Source organism: Pseudochaenichthys georgianus, unplaced genomic scaffold, assembly GCF_902827115.2.
Source record: "Pseudochaenichthys georgianus unplaced genomic scaffold, fPseGeo1.2 scaffold_1502_arrow_ctg1, whole genome shotgun sequence".
NCBI classification, from domain to species: domain Eukaryota; kingdom Metazoa; phylum Chordata; class Actinopteri; order Perciformes; family Channichthyidae; genus Pseudochaenichthys; species Pseudochaenichthys georgianus.
The window spans coordinates 14,617-32,891 of record NW_027262347.1 but is presented as its reverse complement, the minus strand read 5'-3'; the positions used below and the strand labels follow the sequence as shown (position 1 = coordinate 32,891).

The 18,275-nt window shown below is 45.6% G+C and overlaps 1 protein-coding gene across 1 annotated transcript; it reads left to right on the top strand.

Annotated features, from left to right (window-relative positions):
- Nucleotides 1-212: 212 nt before the first annotated feature.
- Nucleotides 213-13,905, top strand: LOC117441128 (dnaJ homolog subfamily C member 10-like; the record flags this gene model as incomplete). Its single annotated transcript, XM_034077322.2, has 15 exons — nt 213-278; nt 445-534; nt 718-825; nt 1,726-1,840; nt 1,997-2,130; nt 7,111-7,227; nt 8,337-8,438; nt 10,075-10,135; nt 11,402-11,496; nt 11,598-11,731; nt 12,147-12,200; nt 12,540-12,687; nt 12,937-13,059; nt 13,195-13,302; nt 13,386-13,905. Coding segments are annotated over 15 exons (1,467 nt in total), but the record flags the coding sequence as incomplete, so codon positions are not given.
- Nucleotides 13,906-18,275: the final 4,370 nt, after the last annotated feature.

The window sequence follows — 18,275 nt, the reverse complement described above, 5'->3', positions numbered from 1 at the left end:
ATAACTTCACCTCTGATTGTGATGATTTTGTCGCCTCTAAATCTTCAAAATGTTTTCAGTTTGTGGTAATTGATCCTCCTGTGTTGACTCCCATGGTTTCTCGCTAGTTACGTTAATATGGAACATGAGTATCATCTGCGGGGGGGTTAGGTGTGTTGTTGTTGTGTGTGTTCTGCTGCAGTACGAGTGTGTGATCAGTGTTGGTGTTTCAGGTGACGAGCGGAGCGACAGCCCTGTTCCCTCCTGGCAGCACTCTGGATCAGAAGGGCAGCGTGTTGGTGAGAGACACACACACACACACACACACACACACACACACACACACACACACACACACACACACACACACACACACACACACACACACACACACCACACACACACACACCACTATTTACTGCAGATACTGAGTGTACTACTGCATCATGTGTGTATTTATTCCAGTGGCTGAATACTTTGGACAGTAGAGAGATTTACAACCAGGTCATCAACCACCTGCCGGACCTGGAGCTGCTGACAGGAGACAGCTTCAAGGTACGCACGCACGCACGCACGCACGCCGCTCGCTCGCTCCGCTCTCACTCACTCACTCACTCACTCACTCACTCACTCTCTTTCTTTCTCTCTCTAATACACACATAGTCAGATTAGCTTCTGTTGCTTTTAGATGCACACATACACTTTCATATCATATCAATCTACTTCCTGTCTCCAGAGGAAGTTGGCCCTCATCGCTGGTTGGTCAGTTTCACATTTGGAGAGAAAAGCCCCGCCTCCAACGAGTACAAGAAGCTACAGGCTTTCCTACAAGGAGATCACATACAGGTACTGTCTGTCTCTACTTTAAAGAGTCCTCTCCTGCTGATGTTCAGGTGTATATCAGTATGTAGTGTCTCTACTTTAAAGAGTCCTCTCCTGCTGATGTTCAGGTGTGTATCAGTATGTAGTGTCTCTACTTTAAAGAGTCCTCTCCTGCTGATGTTCAGGTGTATATCAGTATGTAGTGTCTCTACTTTAAAGAGTCCTCTCCTGCTGATGTTCAGGTGTATATCAGTATGTAGTGTCTCTACTTTAAAGAGTCCTCTCCTGCTGATGTTCAGGTGTATATCAGTGTGTAGTGTCTCTACTTTAAAGAGTCCTCTCCCGCTGATGTTCAGGTGTATATTAGTATGTAGTGTCTCTACTTTAAAGAGTCCTCTCCTGTTGATGTTCAGGTGTATATCAGTATGTAGTGTCTCTACTGTAAAGAGTCCTCTCCTGTTGATGTTCAGGTGTATATCAGTATGTAGTGTCTCTACTTTAAAGAGTCCTCTCCTGCTGATGTTCAGGTGTATATCAGTATGTAGTGTCTCTACTTTAAAGAGTCCTCTCCTGTTGATGTTCAGGTGTATATCATGTATGTAGTGTCTCTACTGTAAAGAGTCCTCTCCTGTTGATGTTCAGGTGTATATCAGTATGTAGTGTCTCTACTGTAAAGAGTCCTCTCCTGTTGATGTTCAGGTGTATATCAGTATGTAGTGTCTCTACTTTAAAGAGTCCTCTCCTGTTGATGTTCAGGTGTATATCAGTATGTAGTGTCTCTACTTTAAAGAGTCCTCTCCTGCTGATGTTCAGGTGTATATCAGTATGTAGTGTCTCTACTTTAAAGAGTCCTCTCCTGCTGATGTCCAGGTGTATATCAGTATGTAGTGTCTCTACTTTAAAGAGTCCTCTCCTGTCTCTCAGGTGGGCAGAGTGGACTGTAAATCAGATCTGAAGTTGTGTCAGTCTCTCTACATCCACAAACCCTGTGTGGCCGTCTTCAAAGGGATGGGGATCCACGACTTTGAGATCCACCACGGTCAGTAAAACGGTCTTTATTTAGTATTTTATGTTCATAAATATACAGGTGGTGTTTTGTTGCATATTAATGACCTCTGTCGCTGTTGCTGTGTGTTTATAGCCTGTATGTGTGTGTGTGTGTGTGTGTGTGTGTGTATAACCTGTGTGTGTGCAGGTAAAGACGTGCTGTACAACATCGTGGGCTTTGCGCGGGACAGCGTTCGAGCTCACGTCAACACTCTGAGGCCGGACAACTTCCCCTCAGAGAAAGACAGGAAGGAGCCTTGGCTCGTGGACTTCTTCGCTCCGGTTCGTCAAATCGTCATTCTGGAGATAACTGAACGTGTGTGTGTGTGTGTGTGTGTGTGTGTGTGTGTGTGTGTGTGTGTGTGTGTGTGTGTGTGTGTGTGTGTGTGTGTGTGTGTGTGTGTGTGTGTGTGTGTGTGTGTGTGTGTGTGTGTGTGTGTGTGTGTGTGTGGTGTGTGTGTGTGTGGTGTGTGTGTGTGTGTTGTGTGTGTGTGTGTTGTGTGTGTGTGTGTGTGTGTGTGTGTGTGTGTGTGTGTGAATATGAAAATAATTGATATATTTCACTTCATACTTCAGTGAATGCAAATCGTAGAGGTCTCTAACCTGACATAACGAGTTTCCTGTTCTAACGCTGTAATCACCAAATATAGCCACGGACTTTCCTTCCCGTTGACCGTGCAGCTGTGCTTAGGGTTAGCTAGCTGTGCTTAGGGTTAGCTAGCTGTGCTTAGGGTTAGCTAGCTGTGCTTAGGGTTAGCTAGCTGTGCTTAGGGTTAGCTAGCTGTGCTTAGGGTTAGCTAGCTGTGCTTAGGGTTAGCTAGCTGTGCTTAGGGTTAGCTAGCTGTGCTTAGGGTTAGCTAGCTGTGTTTAGGGTTAGCTAGCTGTGCTTAGGGTTAGCTAGCTGTGCTTAGGGTTAGCTAGCTGTGCTTAGGGTTAGCTAGCTGTGCTTAGGGTTAGCTAGCTGTGCTTAGGGTTAGCTAGCTGTGCTTAGGGTTAGCTAGCTGTGCTTAGGGTTAGCTAGCTGTGCTTAGGGTTAGCTAGCTGTGCTTAGGGTTAGCTAGCTGTGCTTAGGGTTAGCTAGCTGTGCTTAGGGTTAGCTAGCTGTGCTTAGGGTTAGCTAGCTGTGCTTAGGGTTAGCTAGCTGTGCTTAGGGTTAGCTAGCTGTGGTTAGGGTTAGCTAGCTGTGGTTAGGGTTAGCTAGCTGTGCTTAGGGTTAGCTAGCTGTGGCTAGGGTTAGCTAGCTGTGTTTAGGGTTAGCTAGGTGTGCTTAGGGTTAGCTAGCTGTGGTTAGGGTTAGCTAGCTGTGGTTAGGGTTAGCTAGCTGTGCTTAGGGTTAGCTAGCTGTGGCTAGGGTTAGCTAGCTGTGTTTAGGGTTAGCTAGGTGTGCTTAGGGTTAGCTAGGTGTGCTTAGGGTTAGCTAGCTGTGGTTAGGGTTAGCTAGCTGTGCTTAGGGTTAGCTAGCTGTGCTTAGGGTTAGCTAGCTGTGGCTAGGGTTAGCTAGCTGTGTTTAGGGTTAGCTAGGTGTGCTTAGGGTTAGCTAGCTGTGGTTAGGGTTAGCTAGCTGTGCTTAGGGTTAGCTAGCTGTGCTTAGGGTTAGCTAGCTGTGGTTAGGGTTAGCTAGCTGTGCTTAGGGTTAGCTAGCTGTGCTTAGGGTTAGCTAGCTGTGCTTAGGGTTAGCTAGCTGTGGTTAGGGTTAGCTAGCTGTGGCTAGGGTTAGCTAGCTGTGGTTAGGGTTAGCTAGCTGTGCTTAGGGTTAGCTAGCTGTGCTTAGGGTTAGCTAGCTGTGCTTAGGGTTAGCTAGCTGTGCTTAGGGTTAGCTAGCTGTGCTTAGGGTTAGCTAGCTGTGCTTAGGGTTAGCTAGCTGTGGTTAGGGTTAGCTAGCTGTGGTTAGGGTTAGCTAGCTGTGCTTAGGGTTAGCTAGCTGTGCTTAGGGTTAGCTAGCTGTGCTTAGGGTTAGCTAGGTGTGCTTAGGGTTAGCTAGCTGTGGTTAGGGTTAGCTAGCTGTGGTTAGGGTTAGCTAGCTGTGCTTAGGGTTAGCTAGCTGTGCTTAGGGTTAGCTAGCTGTGCTTAGGGTTAGCTAGGTGTGCTTAGGGTTAGCTAGCTGTGCTTAGGGTTAGCTAGCTGTGGTTAGGGTTAGCTAGCTGTGCTTAGGGTTAGCTAGCTGTGCTTAGGGTTAGCTAGCTGTGGTTAGGGTTAGCTAGCTGTGGTTAGGGTTAGCTAGCTGTGGTTAGGGTTAGCTAGCTGTGCTTAGGGTTAGCTAGCTGTGGCTAGGGTTAGCTAGCTGTGTTTAGGGTTAGCTAGGTGTGTTTAGGGTTAGCTAGCTGTGGTTAGGGTTAGCTAGCTGTGCTTAGGGTTAGCTAGCTGTGCTTAGGGTTAGCTAGCTGTGCTTAGGGTTAGCTAGCTGTGCTTAGGGTTAGCTAGCTGTGGTTAGGGTTAGCTAGCTGTGGTTAGGGTTAGCTAGCTGTGCTTAGGGTTAGCTAGCTGTGCTTAGGGTTAGCTAGCTGTGGTTAGGGTTAGCTAGCTGTGGTTAGGGTTAGCTAGCTGTGCTTAGGGTTAGCTAGCTGTGGCTAGGGTTAGCTAGCTGTGTTTAGGGTTAGCTAGCTGTGCTTAGGGTTAGCTAGCTGTGCTTAGGGTTAGCTAGCTGTGCTTAGGGTTAGCTAGCTGTGCTTAGGGTTAGCTAGCTGTGGTTAGGGTTAGCTAGCTGTGGTTAGGGTTAGCTAGCTGTGGTTAGGGTTAGCTAGCTGTGGTTAGGGTTAGCTAGCTGTGCTTAGGGTTAGCTAGCTGTGGCTAGGGTTAGCTAGCTGTGTTTAGGGTTAGCTAGGTGTGCTTAGGGTTAGCTAGCTGTGGTTAGGGTTAGCTAGCTGTGTTTAGGGTTAGCTAGCTGTGGCTAGGGTTAGCTAGCTGTGTTTAGGGTTAGCTAGCTGTGCTTAGGGTTAGCTAGCTGTGCTTAGGGTTAGCTAGCTGTGGTTAGGGTTAGCTAGCTGTGGTTAGGGTTAGCTAGCTGTGCTTAGGGTTAGCTAGCTGTGGCTAGGGTTAGCTAGCTGTGTTTAGGGTTAGCTAGGTGTGCTTAGGGTTAGCTAGCTGTGGTTAGGGTTAGCTAGCTGTGCTTAGGGTTAGCTAGCTGTGCTTAGGGTTAGCTAGCTGTGCTTAGGGTTAGCTAGCTGTGGTTAGGGTTAGCTAGCTGTGCTTAGGGTTAGCTAGCTGTGCTTAGGGTTAGCTAGCTGTGCTTAGGGTTAGCTAGCTGTGGTTAGGGTTAGCTAGCTGTGCTTAGGGTTAGCTAGCTGTGCTTAGGGTTAGCTAGCTGTGGTTAGGGTTAGCTAGCTGTGGTTAGGGTTAGCTAGCTGTGCTTAGGGTTAGCTAGCTGTGGCTAGGGTTAGCTAGCTGTGTTTAGGGTTAGCTAGGTGTGCTTAGGGTTAGCTAGCTGTGGTTAGGGTTAGCTAGCTGTGCTTAGGGTTAGCTAGCTGTGCTTAGGGTTAGCTAGCTGTGCTTAGGGTTAGCTAGCTGTGCTTAGGGTTAGCTAGCTGTGCTTAGGGTTAGCTAGCTGTGCTTAGGGTTAGCTAGCTGTGCTTAGGGTTAGCTAGCTGTGGCTAGGGTTAGCTAGCTGTGGCTAGGGTTAGCTAGCTGTGTTTAGGGTTAGCTAGCTGTGCTTAGGGTTAGCTAGCTGTGCTTAGGGTTAGCTAGCTGTGCTTAGGGTTAGCTAGCTGTGGCTAGGGTTAGCTAGCTGTGTTTAGGGTTAGCTAGCTGTGCTTAGGGTTAGCTAGCTGTGGTTAGGGTTAGCTAGCTGTGTTTAGGGTTAGCTAGCTGTGTTTAGGGTTAGCTAGCTGTGTTTAGGGTTAGCTAGGTGTGCTTAGGGTTAGCTAGCTGTGGTTAGGGTTAGCTAGCTGTGGTTAGGGTTAGCTAGATGTGCTTAGGGTTAGCTAGCTGTGCTTAGGGTTAGCTAGCTGTGCTTAGGGTTAGCTAGCTGTGCTTAGGGTTAGCTAGCTGTGCTTAGGGTTAGCTAGCTGTGCTTAGGGTTAGCTAGCTGTGGCTAGGGTTAGCTAGCTGTGGCTAGGGTTAGCTAGCTGTGCTTAGGGTTAGCTAGCTGTGGTTAGGGTTAGCTAGCTGTGCTTAGGGTTAGCTAGCTGTGCTTAGGGTTAGCTAGCTGTGGTTAGGGTTAGCTAGGTGTGCTTAGGGTTAGCTAGCTGTGGTTAGGGTTAGCTAGCTGTGCTTAGGGTTAGCTAGCTGTGCTTAGGGTTAGCTAGCTGTGCTTAGGGTTAGCTAGCTGTGCTTAGGGTTAGCTAGCTGTGCTTAGGGTTAGCTAGCTGTGTTTAGGGTTAGCTAGGTGTGCTTAGGGTTAGCTAGCTGTGGTTAGGGTTAGCTAGCTGTGGTTAGGGTTAGCTAGCTGTGGTTAGGGTTAGCTAGCTGTGGTTAGGGTTAGCTAGCTGTGGTTAGGGTTAGCTAGCTGTGGTTAGGGTTAGCTAGCTGTGGTTAGGGTTAGCTAGCTGTGCTTAGGGTTAGCTAGCTGTGCTTAGGGTTAGCTAGCTGTGGCTAGGGTTAGCTAGCTGTGGTTAGGGTTAGCTAGCTGTGCTTAGGGTTAGCTAGCTGTGCTTAGGGTTAGCTAGCTGTGGTTAGGGTTAGCTAGCTGTGGTTAGGGTTAGCTAGCTGTGGTTAGGGTTAGCTAGCTGTGTTTAGGGTTAGCTAGCTGTGGTTAGGGTTAGCTAGCTGTGCTTAGGGTTAGCTAGCTGTGGCTAGGGTTAGCTAGCTGTGGTTAGGGTTAGCTAGCTGTGCTTAGGGTTAGCTAGCTGTGCTTAGGGTTAACAGCAGGCTCATTTAGCACACCTGAGATACACAGCAGGGAACCTCAGATAGTTTACCTTCAGGGCTGCTGTGTGTCACACCTGCTGCACACAGTGACACACACAGTGACACACAGTGACACACAGTGACCACACAGTGACACACAGAAACACACACAGTGACACACACAGTCACACACAGAAACACACACAGGGACACACACAGACACACACACACTTTGATCACACGACAAAAGGAGGAAAATAACCTTAATAGCTAGTTTTTGAACTTCATGCATGAGAAACAACAGAGAGAGGTTTTATTGCAGCTGTTTTGTGTCTGTGTGTAATTAGTGATCTGACATCACTGTGTTTTTATGCCGTTTCATTTACGTACACTTTGCCTCACTTCAAGTTGTTTCGCATCTGTTTCTGTCTCATGTCTTGATTTGACCGAATATTAATGTAGTAAATATCCTGTGCTCAGTGGTGTCCTCCGTGCAGAGCCTTACTTCCTGAGCTCAGGAAAGCTTCCATCCAGCTGGCCGGCCAGATGAAGTTCGGCACTCTGGACTGTACCATCCACCAGAACCTGTGCTCCATGGTAACACACACACACACACACACACACACACACACACACACACACACACACACACACACACACACACACACACACACACACACACACACACACACACACACACAGACACAGACAGAGATGGCAAAAGTGCACATGCCCTTTCCTCAAGTAGAAGTAGAAAGTACAGGTATTTGGGTTCAACATGTAAGAAGTAGAAAGTACAGGTATTTGTGTTCAACATGTAAGAAGTAGAAAGTACAGGTATTTGAGTTCAACATGTGGAAAGTACAGGTATTTGAGTTCAACATGTGAGAAGTAGAAAGTACAGGTATTTGAGTTAGAAATGTAAGAAGTAGAAAGTACAGGTATTTGTGTTCAACATGTAAGAAGTAGAAAGTACAGGTATTTGTGTTCAACATGTAAGAAGTAGAAAGTACAGGTATTTGTGTTCAACATGAGAGAAGTAGAAAGTACAGGTATTTGTGTTCAACATGTAAGAAGTAGAAAGTACAGGTATTTGGGTTCAACATGTAAGAAGTAGAAAGTACAGGTATTTGTGTTCAACATGTAAGAAGTAGAAAGTACAGGTATTTGGGTTCAACATGTAAGAAGTAGAAAGTACAGGTATTTGGGTTCAACATGTAAGGAGTAGAAAGTACAGGTATTTGTGTTCAACATGTAAGAAGTAGAAAGTACAGGTATTTGTGTTCAACATGTAAGAAGTAGAAAGTTCAGGTATTTGGGTTCAACATGTAAGAAGTAGAAAGTACAGGTATTTGAGTTCAACATGTAAGAAGTCAAAGTAAAAAGTCGTCAGAAAAATAAGTAGTGGAGTAAAGTACAGATACCAGAACAATGTACTTAAGTACAGTAACGAAGTATTTGTACTCCACTACTTCCCACCTCTACATATGGACCACACCATTATGAATGAATCGGACTCAGGTTGGTGTGTGTGTGTGTGTGTGTGTGTGTGTGTGTGTGTGTGTGTGTGTGTGTGTGTGTGTGTGTGTGTGTGTGTGTGTGTGTGTGTGTGTGTGTGTGTGTGTGTGTGTGTGTGTGTGTGTGTGTGTGTGTGTGTGTGTGTGTGTGTGTGTGTGTGTGTGTGTGTGTGTGTGTGTGTTCCTCAGTATAACATCCAGGCGTACCCCACCACCGTGATCTTTAACGGCTCCTCAGTTCATGAGTATGAAGGACAGCATTCAGCCGACGGCATCCTGGAGTTCATACAGGTACAAATACACACATCTGTTACACACTAATACAACACGATACACACTTCTTTCTTCTTCTACTGCTTCCTCTGCTCACAGGAAGTCATTCTTACTTCAGGTGCTCCAATCACGATTTAAAGCCTTATTTATTTCTAACTTGAATTGAATGCATTTCCAGCAGCAGTATTGGCTCTCTCTCTGAGACTCGAGCACACCTGCAGTGAAGCTGTTCAAGTGTTCACCGTACTCACATCTCACTGCTGCCGCCTCCCCAATATGTGCTTGAGAGCAGCGCTTCCCAACCTTTTTCATCTCAGGGCCCACTTAAGAATTTTTTCCGTGGCCCACATTGAACCGTAAACAACGGAGAGGCGAAGTCCCTCCCTTTCCTCCATGGGACCTTATTTCAGAAAAAGCATGTATTGAAGTCAATGCAGAGAAAGATTATCTCTCGATCCCGTTTGAATTGTGCCACGAGTTACACACATGATGTTTGTCAATTTAAAAGATAATTTTGCAAGTCAAAAAAATCAAACTGTGAAGTAACACTTTTCTTTGTGTGAAACCGCTCAATGAACCACATCTCCCGTCTCGCTCCACACACCCAGACGGCCGTCACGTTGAACATTTCACTTCTTTCTCTCAGAACGAGGCGGAAAGTATTAAAAGAGGTGAAAATCACTCCAAGTCTGGGCGCTTTGAGAGCTGCACACACACACAAGGGGAGTTAGTCGGTTCCTAAGAGCCAGCATGCGGGACCGGGACTCTGGGATTTGTAGTCTTTCTAGTTGCGTATTTTTCATGGTCTTATATTTCAACAGTTTTACGACAAACTGTGACTTTTTTGACACGGAAATGATTTTTTAAGATCGACAAACATCACATGTGTAACTCGTGGCACAATTCAAACGGGATCGAAAGATAAGTTTTCTCTCCATCGACTTCAATGCATACTTTTTCTGAAATAAGGTCCCATGGGGCGGAAGTAGATGGGCGGGACTTCGCCTCTCTATACGGAGGCTAAATAAAGTTCTGATTGGTCAATTCAGAACATGTGACACGTTGTTAATCCAATGGAACAGACCGCTGTCAAGGACTGTAATGACCGTTGCTAAGGACTGTAATGACCGTTGCTAAGGACTGTAATGACCGTTGCTAAGGACTGTAATGACCGTTGCTAAGGAGGCTCGAGAAGAAGGAAAACAGGTTATGTTTCCACACAAATCTTGTTTTGCAAATTATTTGACGGCAAATATTGAATTTACATCCTTTAATATTTTATTTAGGCTTTTAGATGAAGACCGCACACAGTTAATAAATACAACTATTCTTCTGGCTAAAATACATATTTTTAAAAGTCAATCGAGGAGTAATCTTAATTTAAGGTATTTGAAGAGTAGATTACAAATACCATTTCTTTTGGAACAAATCTTTATTTCTTCTGTTTTTGTTTAGTTGTCTGAGATGGGAATGTTATCTCCTATATGTTATTATGTCCAGGTATGTGTCTTTAGCCTGTACAAAATATAAAATAATTATTTGGCGGCCCACTTGCAATACCTTCACGGGCCACTAGGGGGAACCGCTGGTTTGAACTACAACAGGTTGCATCCTCACTCTGTAAAGAAGAAGCGTTCTCTCTGTGTCTCTGCAGGACCTGGTGAATCCGTCTGTGATGGTTCTGGATCCCGACAGCTTCAACGAGAGAGTGAAAGGTGAACAAACCCTTTGTGCTTCCTGGTCTGTTGGTGGTCAGGTTGCCTTTACCTTGTTTTCGTCACATTGTAGTTGAGTTACGGCCCGTCCACACAGCGGCGTGCGTTGACGCTTGGAGGTGGGCGTATCTGAAGCTTGGGGAACATGAATCTCCCGCCCCCGACATACAAAGCAATAGCAATGTTAAAACGAAGTAAACTGGATATAAAATCCCCAAACAGGCGAAACCCTACCAGTTCCACCCCCTGTCTCTGCCCCCTCCCTCCATGCCTCGCTCCTCCGGTTTGTATCCCGGTAGATGAACAGAGACGATCATTCAGCACCGGGTGATTCACGACCGCTACGATGAATTTTCCCTCCATTTTTTTGAATATGAGGAAATGACCTGCGTAGTCTCTCCCAGCATACACGCGGTTTGATTGGCTAGCGCTTGTACTTGCAGATTTGCATAAACGGGATTTCATTGGCTGACGCTTCCGTCGAGGCGTCAAAAGTTGAACATTGCTCAACTTTTGAAGCGAGCAACGCTCCACGTCGCTTCCCACAATGCAGTTCTGCTAAAAGTGACGTCACCCCATTCAAAGTGAACGGGCAGAAGCGTTGGAAGCACGCCGCCGTGTGGACGGGCCGTCAGCATCGGTGCATCAGTCATTTTATATCTTTTTGTTGCACGTTAATACGTATTTTTATGAATGCAGGACAAAAACACAATCACATTATTTTTGGGGAATTTTATAATTTTTTAATATATGATTGTTGTTTTATTGCTTGATTTTAATGTGACTTTTAATATATGTATTTGTTGTCCTTTTTTACTGCCTCTGGAAAGCGACTTTGAGCACCTCTAAAATACATTAATTGTTATTATTATTATTAAAATACTTGGAGTGAAAAACCAGAGACGGGAACCTTTTTCAAACTCGGGCTCAAATAAATATTTGAGATCCCAGTTGAGAATTTGAAAGGTTAAAGTTCAGATAGTCCTGCCTCCTGTTGGACTCATACTCTGAGACTAACCGAACATGTGGCCAGTTCATTAAAGTAAACACGTTCAATGTTTTGCGTATTTAAACAAACATGTTTCAACGAACAGAGCGCAGACATTCATTTTGATTTACAGACAAGCTGCTTGTTGTCTCCAGTTTACGGGTCTCGCTATGCAGCCGGTGTGTCTTTAAAACTCACTACTCCAGTAGGTTTACTACCACTGTTGTTGTTGTTGTTGTTGTTTATTATTCTAAAGAGCGTCTGTGTTGTTGTCTCAGGTCGAGGGGGGGGGCAGCTCTGGGCGGTGGATTTCTACGCTCCGTGGTGCGGACCCTGTCAGGCTCTGATCCCCGAGTGGAGACGCATGGCCAGGGTAACACACACACACACACACACACACACACACACACACACACACACACACACACACACACACACACACACACACACTAAACCCTGTCTGCCTCCCTTCAGATGCTCTCTGGTCAGATTCAGGTGGGCTCGGTGGACTGTAAACGTTTCCAGACGTTCTGTCAGACTCAGGGAGTGAGAGCGTACCCCGAGATCCGCCTGTACCTCGGAGACCCCCGCAACGCAGACCGCCACACGTACGTAACACGCCTCAAACACACTCATTCTGTATGAAACACACACTTTAAACATTGAGACTGGCTAAGACACCTATGAAGCACACTTTAAAGCACTGACTCTGTGAGTACTGACACTCCTGCAGTGCATGTTGGGAGCATAGAGACACTACTTTGTCACACTTGTGCTCCGATTGGCTATCGCTGCAACACATTATAGGCTAAGGGGCGGGACCTCTCTAAGCTGGTAGACCAATCACAACAGAGCCGGCCAGCTAACCAATCAGAGCAGACTGGGCTCTGGTTTCAGACAGAGGGGGAAAAGAGGTGCTGCAGCACAGGCAGTATGAGAGAATAACGTTGTGGAGGATTTAAAATGTGTGTGTGTGTGTGTGTGTGTGTGTGTGTGTGTGTGTGTGTGTGTGTGTGTCCTCAGGACTTATAATGGCTGGCACAGAGACGCACACTCTCTGAAATCCTGGGCCCTGAGGTGAGAAACACACCGTTCTTCCTTTGTCTTTTCAGCGTCTTATTACTATATCTGTGTGTGTGTGTGTGTGTGTGTGTGTGTGTGTGTGTGTGTGTGTGTGTGTGTGTGTGTGTGTGTGTGTGTGTGTGTGTGTGTGTGTGTGTGTGTGTGTGTGTGTGTGTGTGTGTGTGTGTGTGTGTGTGTGTGTGTGTGTGTGTGTGTGTGTGTGTGTGTGTGTGTGTGTGTGTGTGTGTGTGTGTGTGTGTGTGTGTGTGTGTGTGTGTGTGTGTGTGTGTGTGTGTGTGTGTGTGTGTGTGTGTGTGTGTGTGTGTGTGTGTGTGTGTGTGTGTGTGTGTGTAGCTCTCTCCCCAGGGTGTCAGTGGATCTCGCTCCAGACTCCTTCAGGTCTCAGGTTCTGTCGGGTCAGGATCACTGGGTCCTGGATTTCTACGCCCCGTGGTGCGGACCCTGCCAACACTTCGCCCCCGAGTTTGAAATCCTGGCCCGGGTGAGAACACACCGTCTTATCTTCATCATCATGTGCTCAGCAGCTACGGGGTAGATATCTCAACGCGGACTGAAGTCCCAACGGAGCAGCGTGAATATATATTTAGGACAGAGAACAAATAAAACCGAAATAGTGCAAGAAGAGTCTTTATACAAGTAAATGGAATTATACAGGATACTTTTAGATGCTTATAGAAACATGTGAACGTTAAATGAAATGGTGTGTGTGTGTGTGTGTGTGTGTGTCCAGTCTCTTAAAGGGAGGGTCCGAGCAGGGAAAGTTGACTGTCAGGCTCACCATCAGACCTGTCAATCAGCCGGGATCACAGCTTACCCCACCGTCAGATTCTACCCATACCTGGGGACACGGAGGGTAAACACACACACACACACACACACACACACACACACACACACACACACACACACACACACAGCAGAAGCGCCGTATTGAAAATCAAATGCTTTAACTTTTGCTTGAGGATGATGTGTGTTTGTGTTCTGGCAGCATGAGCACAGCGGGGAGTACATCAATAGCCGCGATGCTAACGTGATCGATGACATCATCACACAGCGACTACAGAAGCTGGCGCCACGGTTACAAAACAAAAACAAGGCGAGTCTCCGTTCAGGTCAAATCTAAACAGAAATCGGAAACATTTTAAATCTGAGGTTTTACTTTTTTTTTGTTCACCGCAGGACGAGCTCTGATGACCTCACGGTGCTGCTGTGAGAGAGAGAGTGAGTGAGAGAGAGAGAGAGAGCAGCGACCTGATTGGACGAGGAGGGACAGCGGTGGATATGATTGGTCCAGCACAATGACCAATCAGGGAACACTCCTTAAGAAGACCTCAGCACACACACACACACACACACACACACACACACACACACACACACACACAGACCGTTTCCTGCTGTGTTGAATGTACTGAACACTTTTTTGCCTTTTATGTTTTTATTTTTGTCTCCATTGTTTGTATTTACTCTATGAAGTAAAACTGGAGGACGCTGTATACTGGACTTGTTACTGAGAAACACACACACACACACACACACACACACACACACACACACACACACACACACACACACACACACACACACACACACTCCTGCTGGCATAGTGTTGTATTTTATTGTACATGTAGAAACCTTCTGAATAAAATGGTGTTTCTGTTAAATTAATTAAACAGTCGCATCACTTTTACAACCTTTACTGCAGTTTCCATCATGTTTTAATACAAATATCTCCAAAAACGTCATTAAACACTGAAGAAATGAGGCTTTTAATAAATAAATGGCCGATTATTACGTTCATTGTTCAAGCAGAAATGCAAAAAAATGATTCTCTGGTTGCTGTTTTATGAAATAAGGAGACATGCTGTTTTATATTGGACTATCATTAAGCGAAATGCTATCCTGGTCATTCTGAGATGTACTAAAGCGACCTCTTTAATAGACTGCAGACTCCTGAAGTGTAATGGTTCAACCAGCAGGGGGCGCTGCTGCTCTGTTGAGAGAAACAATCCACTTTATTTCTTTCACACATTTTAAAAACGGGGTTTGCCAAAGTGCGTCACACCGAGCATAACATTATAACAAAATATAATATTACAAGAATAGATAAAAGGCACACAAAGGCTGTGGACAGACAATAAAAGCATACACATAGGTAGAGCTCAGACTGACTCGAAAGTGAGGGGAAAGAGGCGGGACTTAAAAGTTTGAAGAGTGGGCGACAATTTGACATGGGGGGGGGGGGGGGGGGCAGAAAAACCCAGGAAGAAACTGAACTATTATATATATATTATAATACACATCACGCTGTTCAATGGTAACACACTGTAGAGGGCGCTGTTCAGCTGCTGCTGGGTGGAATGATTGGAAGAGTGTGTGGACCGTCCCCGTTGATCAACTGCCACAGAAAACAGTGAATGTGGCAGCTTCAGCCAACCCTGATCATTTCCAGCTGTTGTCCAGATGATAAAAGACAGCTTTTTAAAATCACAAAACATCAACAGCATTAGTTATAAAGAAAGGATGAAGACAAGTAGATGGAGGCGAAAGGATAAAAGAGAACGATGCAATGCAAACACCACACGGTGCTACGTACAGGTCTCATAGCTCGTCACAATCACACACAGGCGAGTGTGTTTTCACACTGAAGTCAGAATGCACTCTGCTCCAGGCTTCTGATGAGATTAAGGGAAAGAACGGGGAGTTTGACTTTCTGTATTTGGAGGAAAGTATATACATATTGTGGGGCTGAGACGCAGGGTAGTGGGAGGCGCCCCAACAGGTGGCGCCGCCCGCTTCCAATTAGCAGTATTGGGAGCGGGGGTGGAGACCTCTCACCTGGATAACAACCTGTCCTTCACTGCAAACATCGCTGCTACAACCCGCTGCCGCAGATACACGCTCTACAACATCAGGAGGATGCGTCCCCAGCTGACCCAGAAAGCCACGCAGGTTCTGGTCCAGGCTCTCGTCACCTCACGCCTAGACTACTGCAACTCCCTCCTGGCTGGTCTACCTGCATGTGCCATCCGACCTCTGCAGCTCATCCAGAATGCAGCGGCTCGTCTGGTCTTCAACCTTCCTAGATTCTCCCACACCACTCCGCTCCTCCGCTCCCTCCACTGGCTTCCGGTAACTGCTAGAATCCACTTCAAGACCCTGGTACTTGCGTACCATGCTGCGAATGGATCTGGCCCTTCCTACATCCAGGACATGGTTAAACCGTACACCCCAGCACGTGCACTCCGCTCTGCATCAGCCAAACGGCTCGCTGCTCCCTCGCTGCGAAGGGGACCCAAGTTCCCATCAGCAGAAACACGTGGGTTTGCTATCCTGGCTCCAAGATGGTGGAATGAGCTCCCCATTGACATCAGGACGGCAGATAGCTTACACATCTTCCAGACTGAAAACTCATCTCTTTCGACTCCACTTCGAGCGATAGAATGACTAACAAAGAATTACTAACAAAGCACTTATATACTAATAAAGGCCTGGCTTATCTAAAGCCAGTTGAGTAGCACTTGAAATGCTTGGCTCTATGAAACCTGATGTACTTTATGATTCTGTTTTCTTCAAGGTTGTGTCTTCCTGGTCGAATGCACTTATTGTGAGTCGCTCTGGATAAAAGCGTCAGCTAAATGCAATGTAATGTGATGTAATGGTGCTAATCACTCCCTCAAGGGAGACAAAGCACCCAGAGTTGGTCAGTTGTGTGTGGCACATGGAGGGAGCAGGAGGCTCCCAGCGTGAGGAAACGTTTTGGAAAGTCGGTTAGCGGCCCGGCTACGTTAGCCTTTGTTCTTTGGAAGGTATTTTTGAGTTTGATAGCAATACAGCCTTTTTTTGGATTTGAACACTGCCCTCTGTTGTGATTGCTGCACGACCACTTTCCTCTTTATCTGCCCAGTCCTGTTACAATATAAATGTTTTTGTTTTGGAGCACAGTCTCTGTATATGTGAGGGAGAAGACTCTTAACTGGTGGCTGAATGTTGGCCTCAGTCTGCAGTGAAATGCAAAAACACAAGAACATGTTGGACAAAGCGGTGACTACAACTTCAGAGAATTTAAGACCAAAACCAGGGTTGAACCGCCAGTTAGTGCTACACAAAGCTAGGCCTACAACCGGGGGTTAAAGATCAACACATATTGGACCAAACCATGTCAATGTTATTTTTAGAATGATTTTAAATGATAATAGTACTCGAAGAAAAGTTGAATGATCACCCGATTATTACTATTCATCATGATAAAGATATATACAAATCATAATCCAAACCAGGGCAAAAACCCCAATGAGTACTGGACCAAAACAAGGACTAAATACCACAGAATATCTAACCAAACCAGGGCGAAAACACCGGGCAATATTAGACCAAGACCAGGGCTAAAGAACAAATCAATATTAGACCAAGACCAGGGCTAAAGAACAAATCAATATTAGACCAAAACCAGGGCTAAAGAACAAATCAATATTAGACCAAAACCAGGGCTAAAGAACAAATCAATATTAGACCAAGACCAGGGCTAAAGAACAAATCAATATTAGACCAAAACCAGGGCTAAAGAACAAATCAATATTAGACCAAACCCAGGGCTAAAGAACAAATCAATATTAGACCAAAACCAGGGCTAAAGAACAAATCAATATTAGACCAAACCCAGGGCTAAAGAACAAATCAATATTAGACCAAACCCAGGGCTAAAGAACAAATCAATATTAGACCAAAACCAGGGCTAAAGAACATTACATTGCATTTAGCTGACGCTTTTATCCAAAGCGACTTACAATAAGTACATTCGACCAGGAAGACACAACCTTGAAGAAAACAGAATCATAAAGTACATCAGGTTTCATAGAGCCAAGTATTTCAAGTGCTACTCAACTGGCTTTAGATAAGCCAGTCCTTTGTTAGTATATAAGTGCTTTGTTAGCAGTTATTTGTTAGTAATTCTATCGCTCGAAGTGGAGTCGAAAGAGATGAGTTTTCAGTCTGCGCCGGAAGATGTGCAGGCTTTCTGCTGTCCTGATGTCAATGGGGAGATCATTATTAGACCAAAACCAGGGCTAAAGAACAAATCAATATTAGACCAAACTGGTACAGAAACACAAGATCATAGTGAACAAAACAGTGACTGCAACACAAGAGAATCTAAGAGCACTCAGGGCAGAAACACAACAAATACTGGATGCAACCAGGGTTAAAACCTGACTGAGTACTGGACCAAACTAGGACAATTGCAGCCAACATTTTAGATCAACCCGCGGCTTTGAGATTGTCAAATATTGGACCAAACTATGACTTAAAACTGCAGTAAATATTGGACCAAACGAGGGCCAAGACACCAACGAAAACTACACAAATCACTAGAAAATAAATGGTGGACTGTACCAGCGCTAAACCACCAAAAGGACAGAAGACCAACCCAAGGCTAACACACCAGTAGGTATCAAAAGAGGGCTGAAACACGTTGGAAACCCCCCAGACTGGGGCTAAACCACTGAACCAGGGGAAACAAACCTACAGTGGAAATATTCTGCTAAAACACCACATCTTAAAAATGTTCCCCCGTACTGTAATTATCTGAATGACCTTCATGTACTTTCCACTTCTGAGTATTATAGGATCAGGACATTTCTGTATATCCCTCCCTCCCTTCCTCACCCTCCTTCCTCCTTCTCTCCCTGTGTTTTGTGGGCAGCTGGAGGTCAGCATTGACGCAGCATTGCTCCATAAACCACTGGAACCACTGGAACCACTGGAACCACTTACTGTGTGTTTGGCTCTATTGTTTCATGATGTGAAATGGAGCGAGTCGGACAAACACTGGCCAAGGTATTGTGGGAACCAACCTGGTATTTGTGTGTGTGTGTGTGTGTGTGTGTGTGTGTTGGATAGGATAACGAGGGTTTTCTGTTTCTCCGATCAACAGATGTGAAGTTTCACACGGCCGATTAACAACAACCACGTTTTTGTTTTTCTAAACACTTTGTACATCGAACAACACCAAGTACTGGACCAAGCCAGGGCTACATCAGTTGGTAATGCACTAAGTACTTCACCAAACCA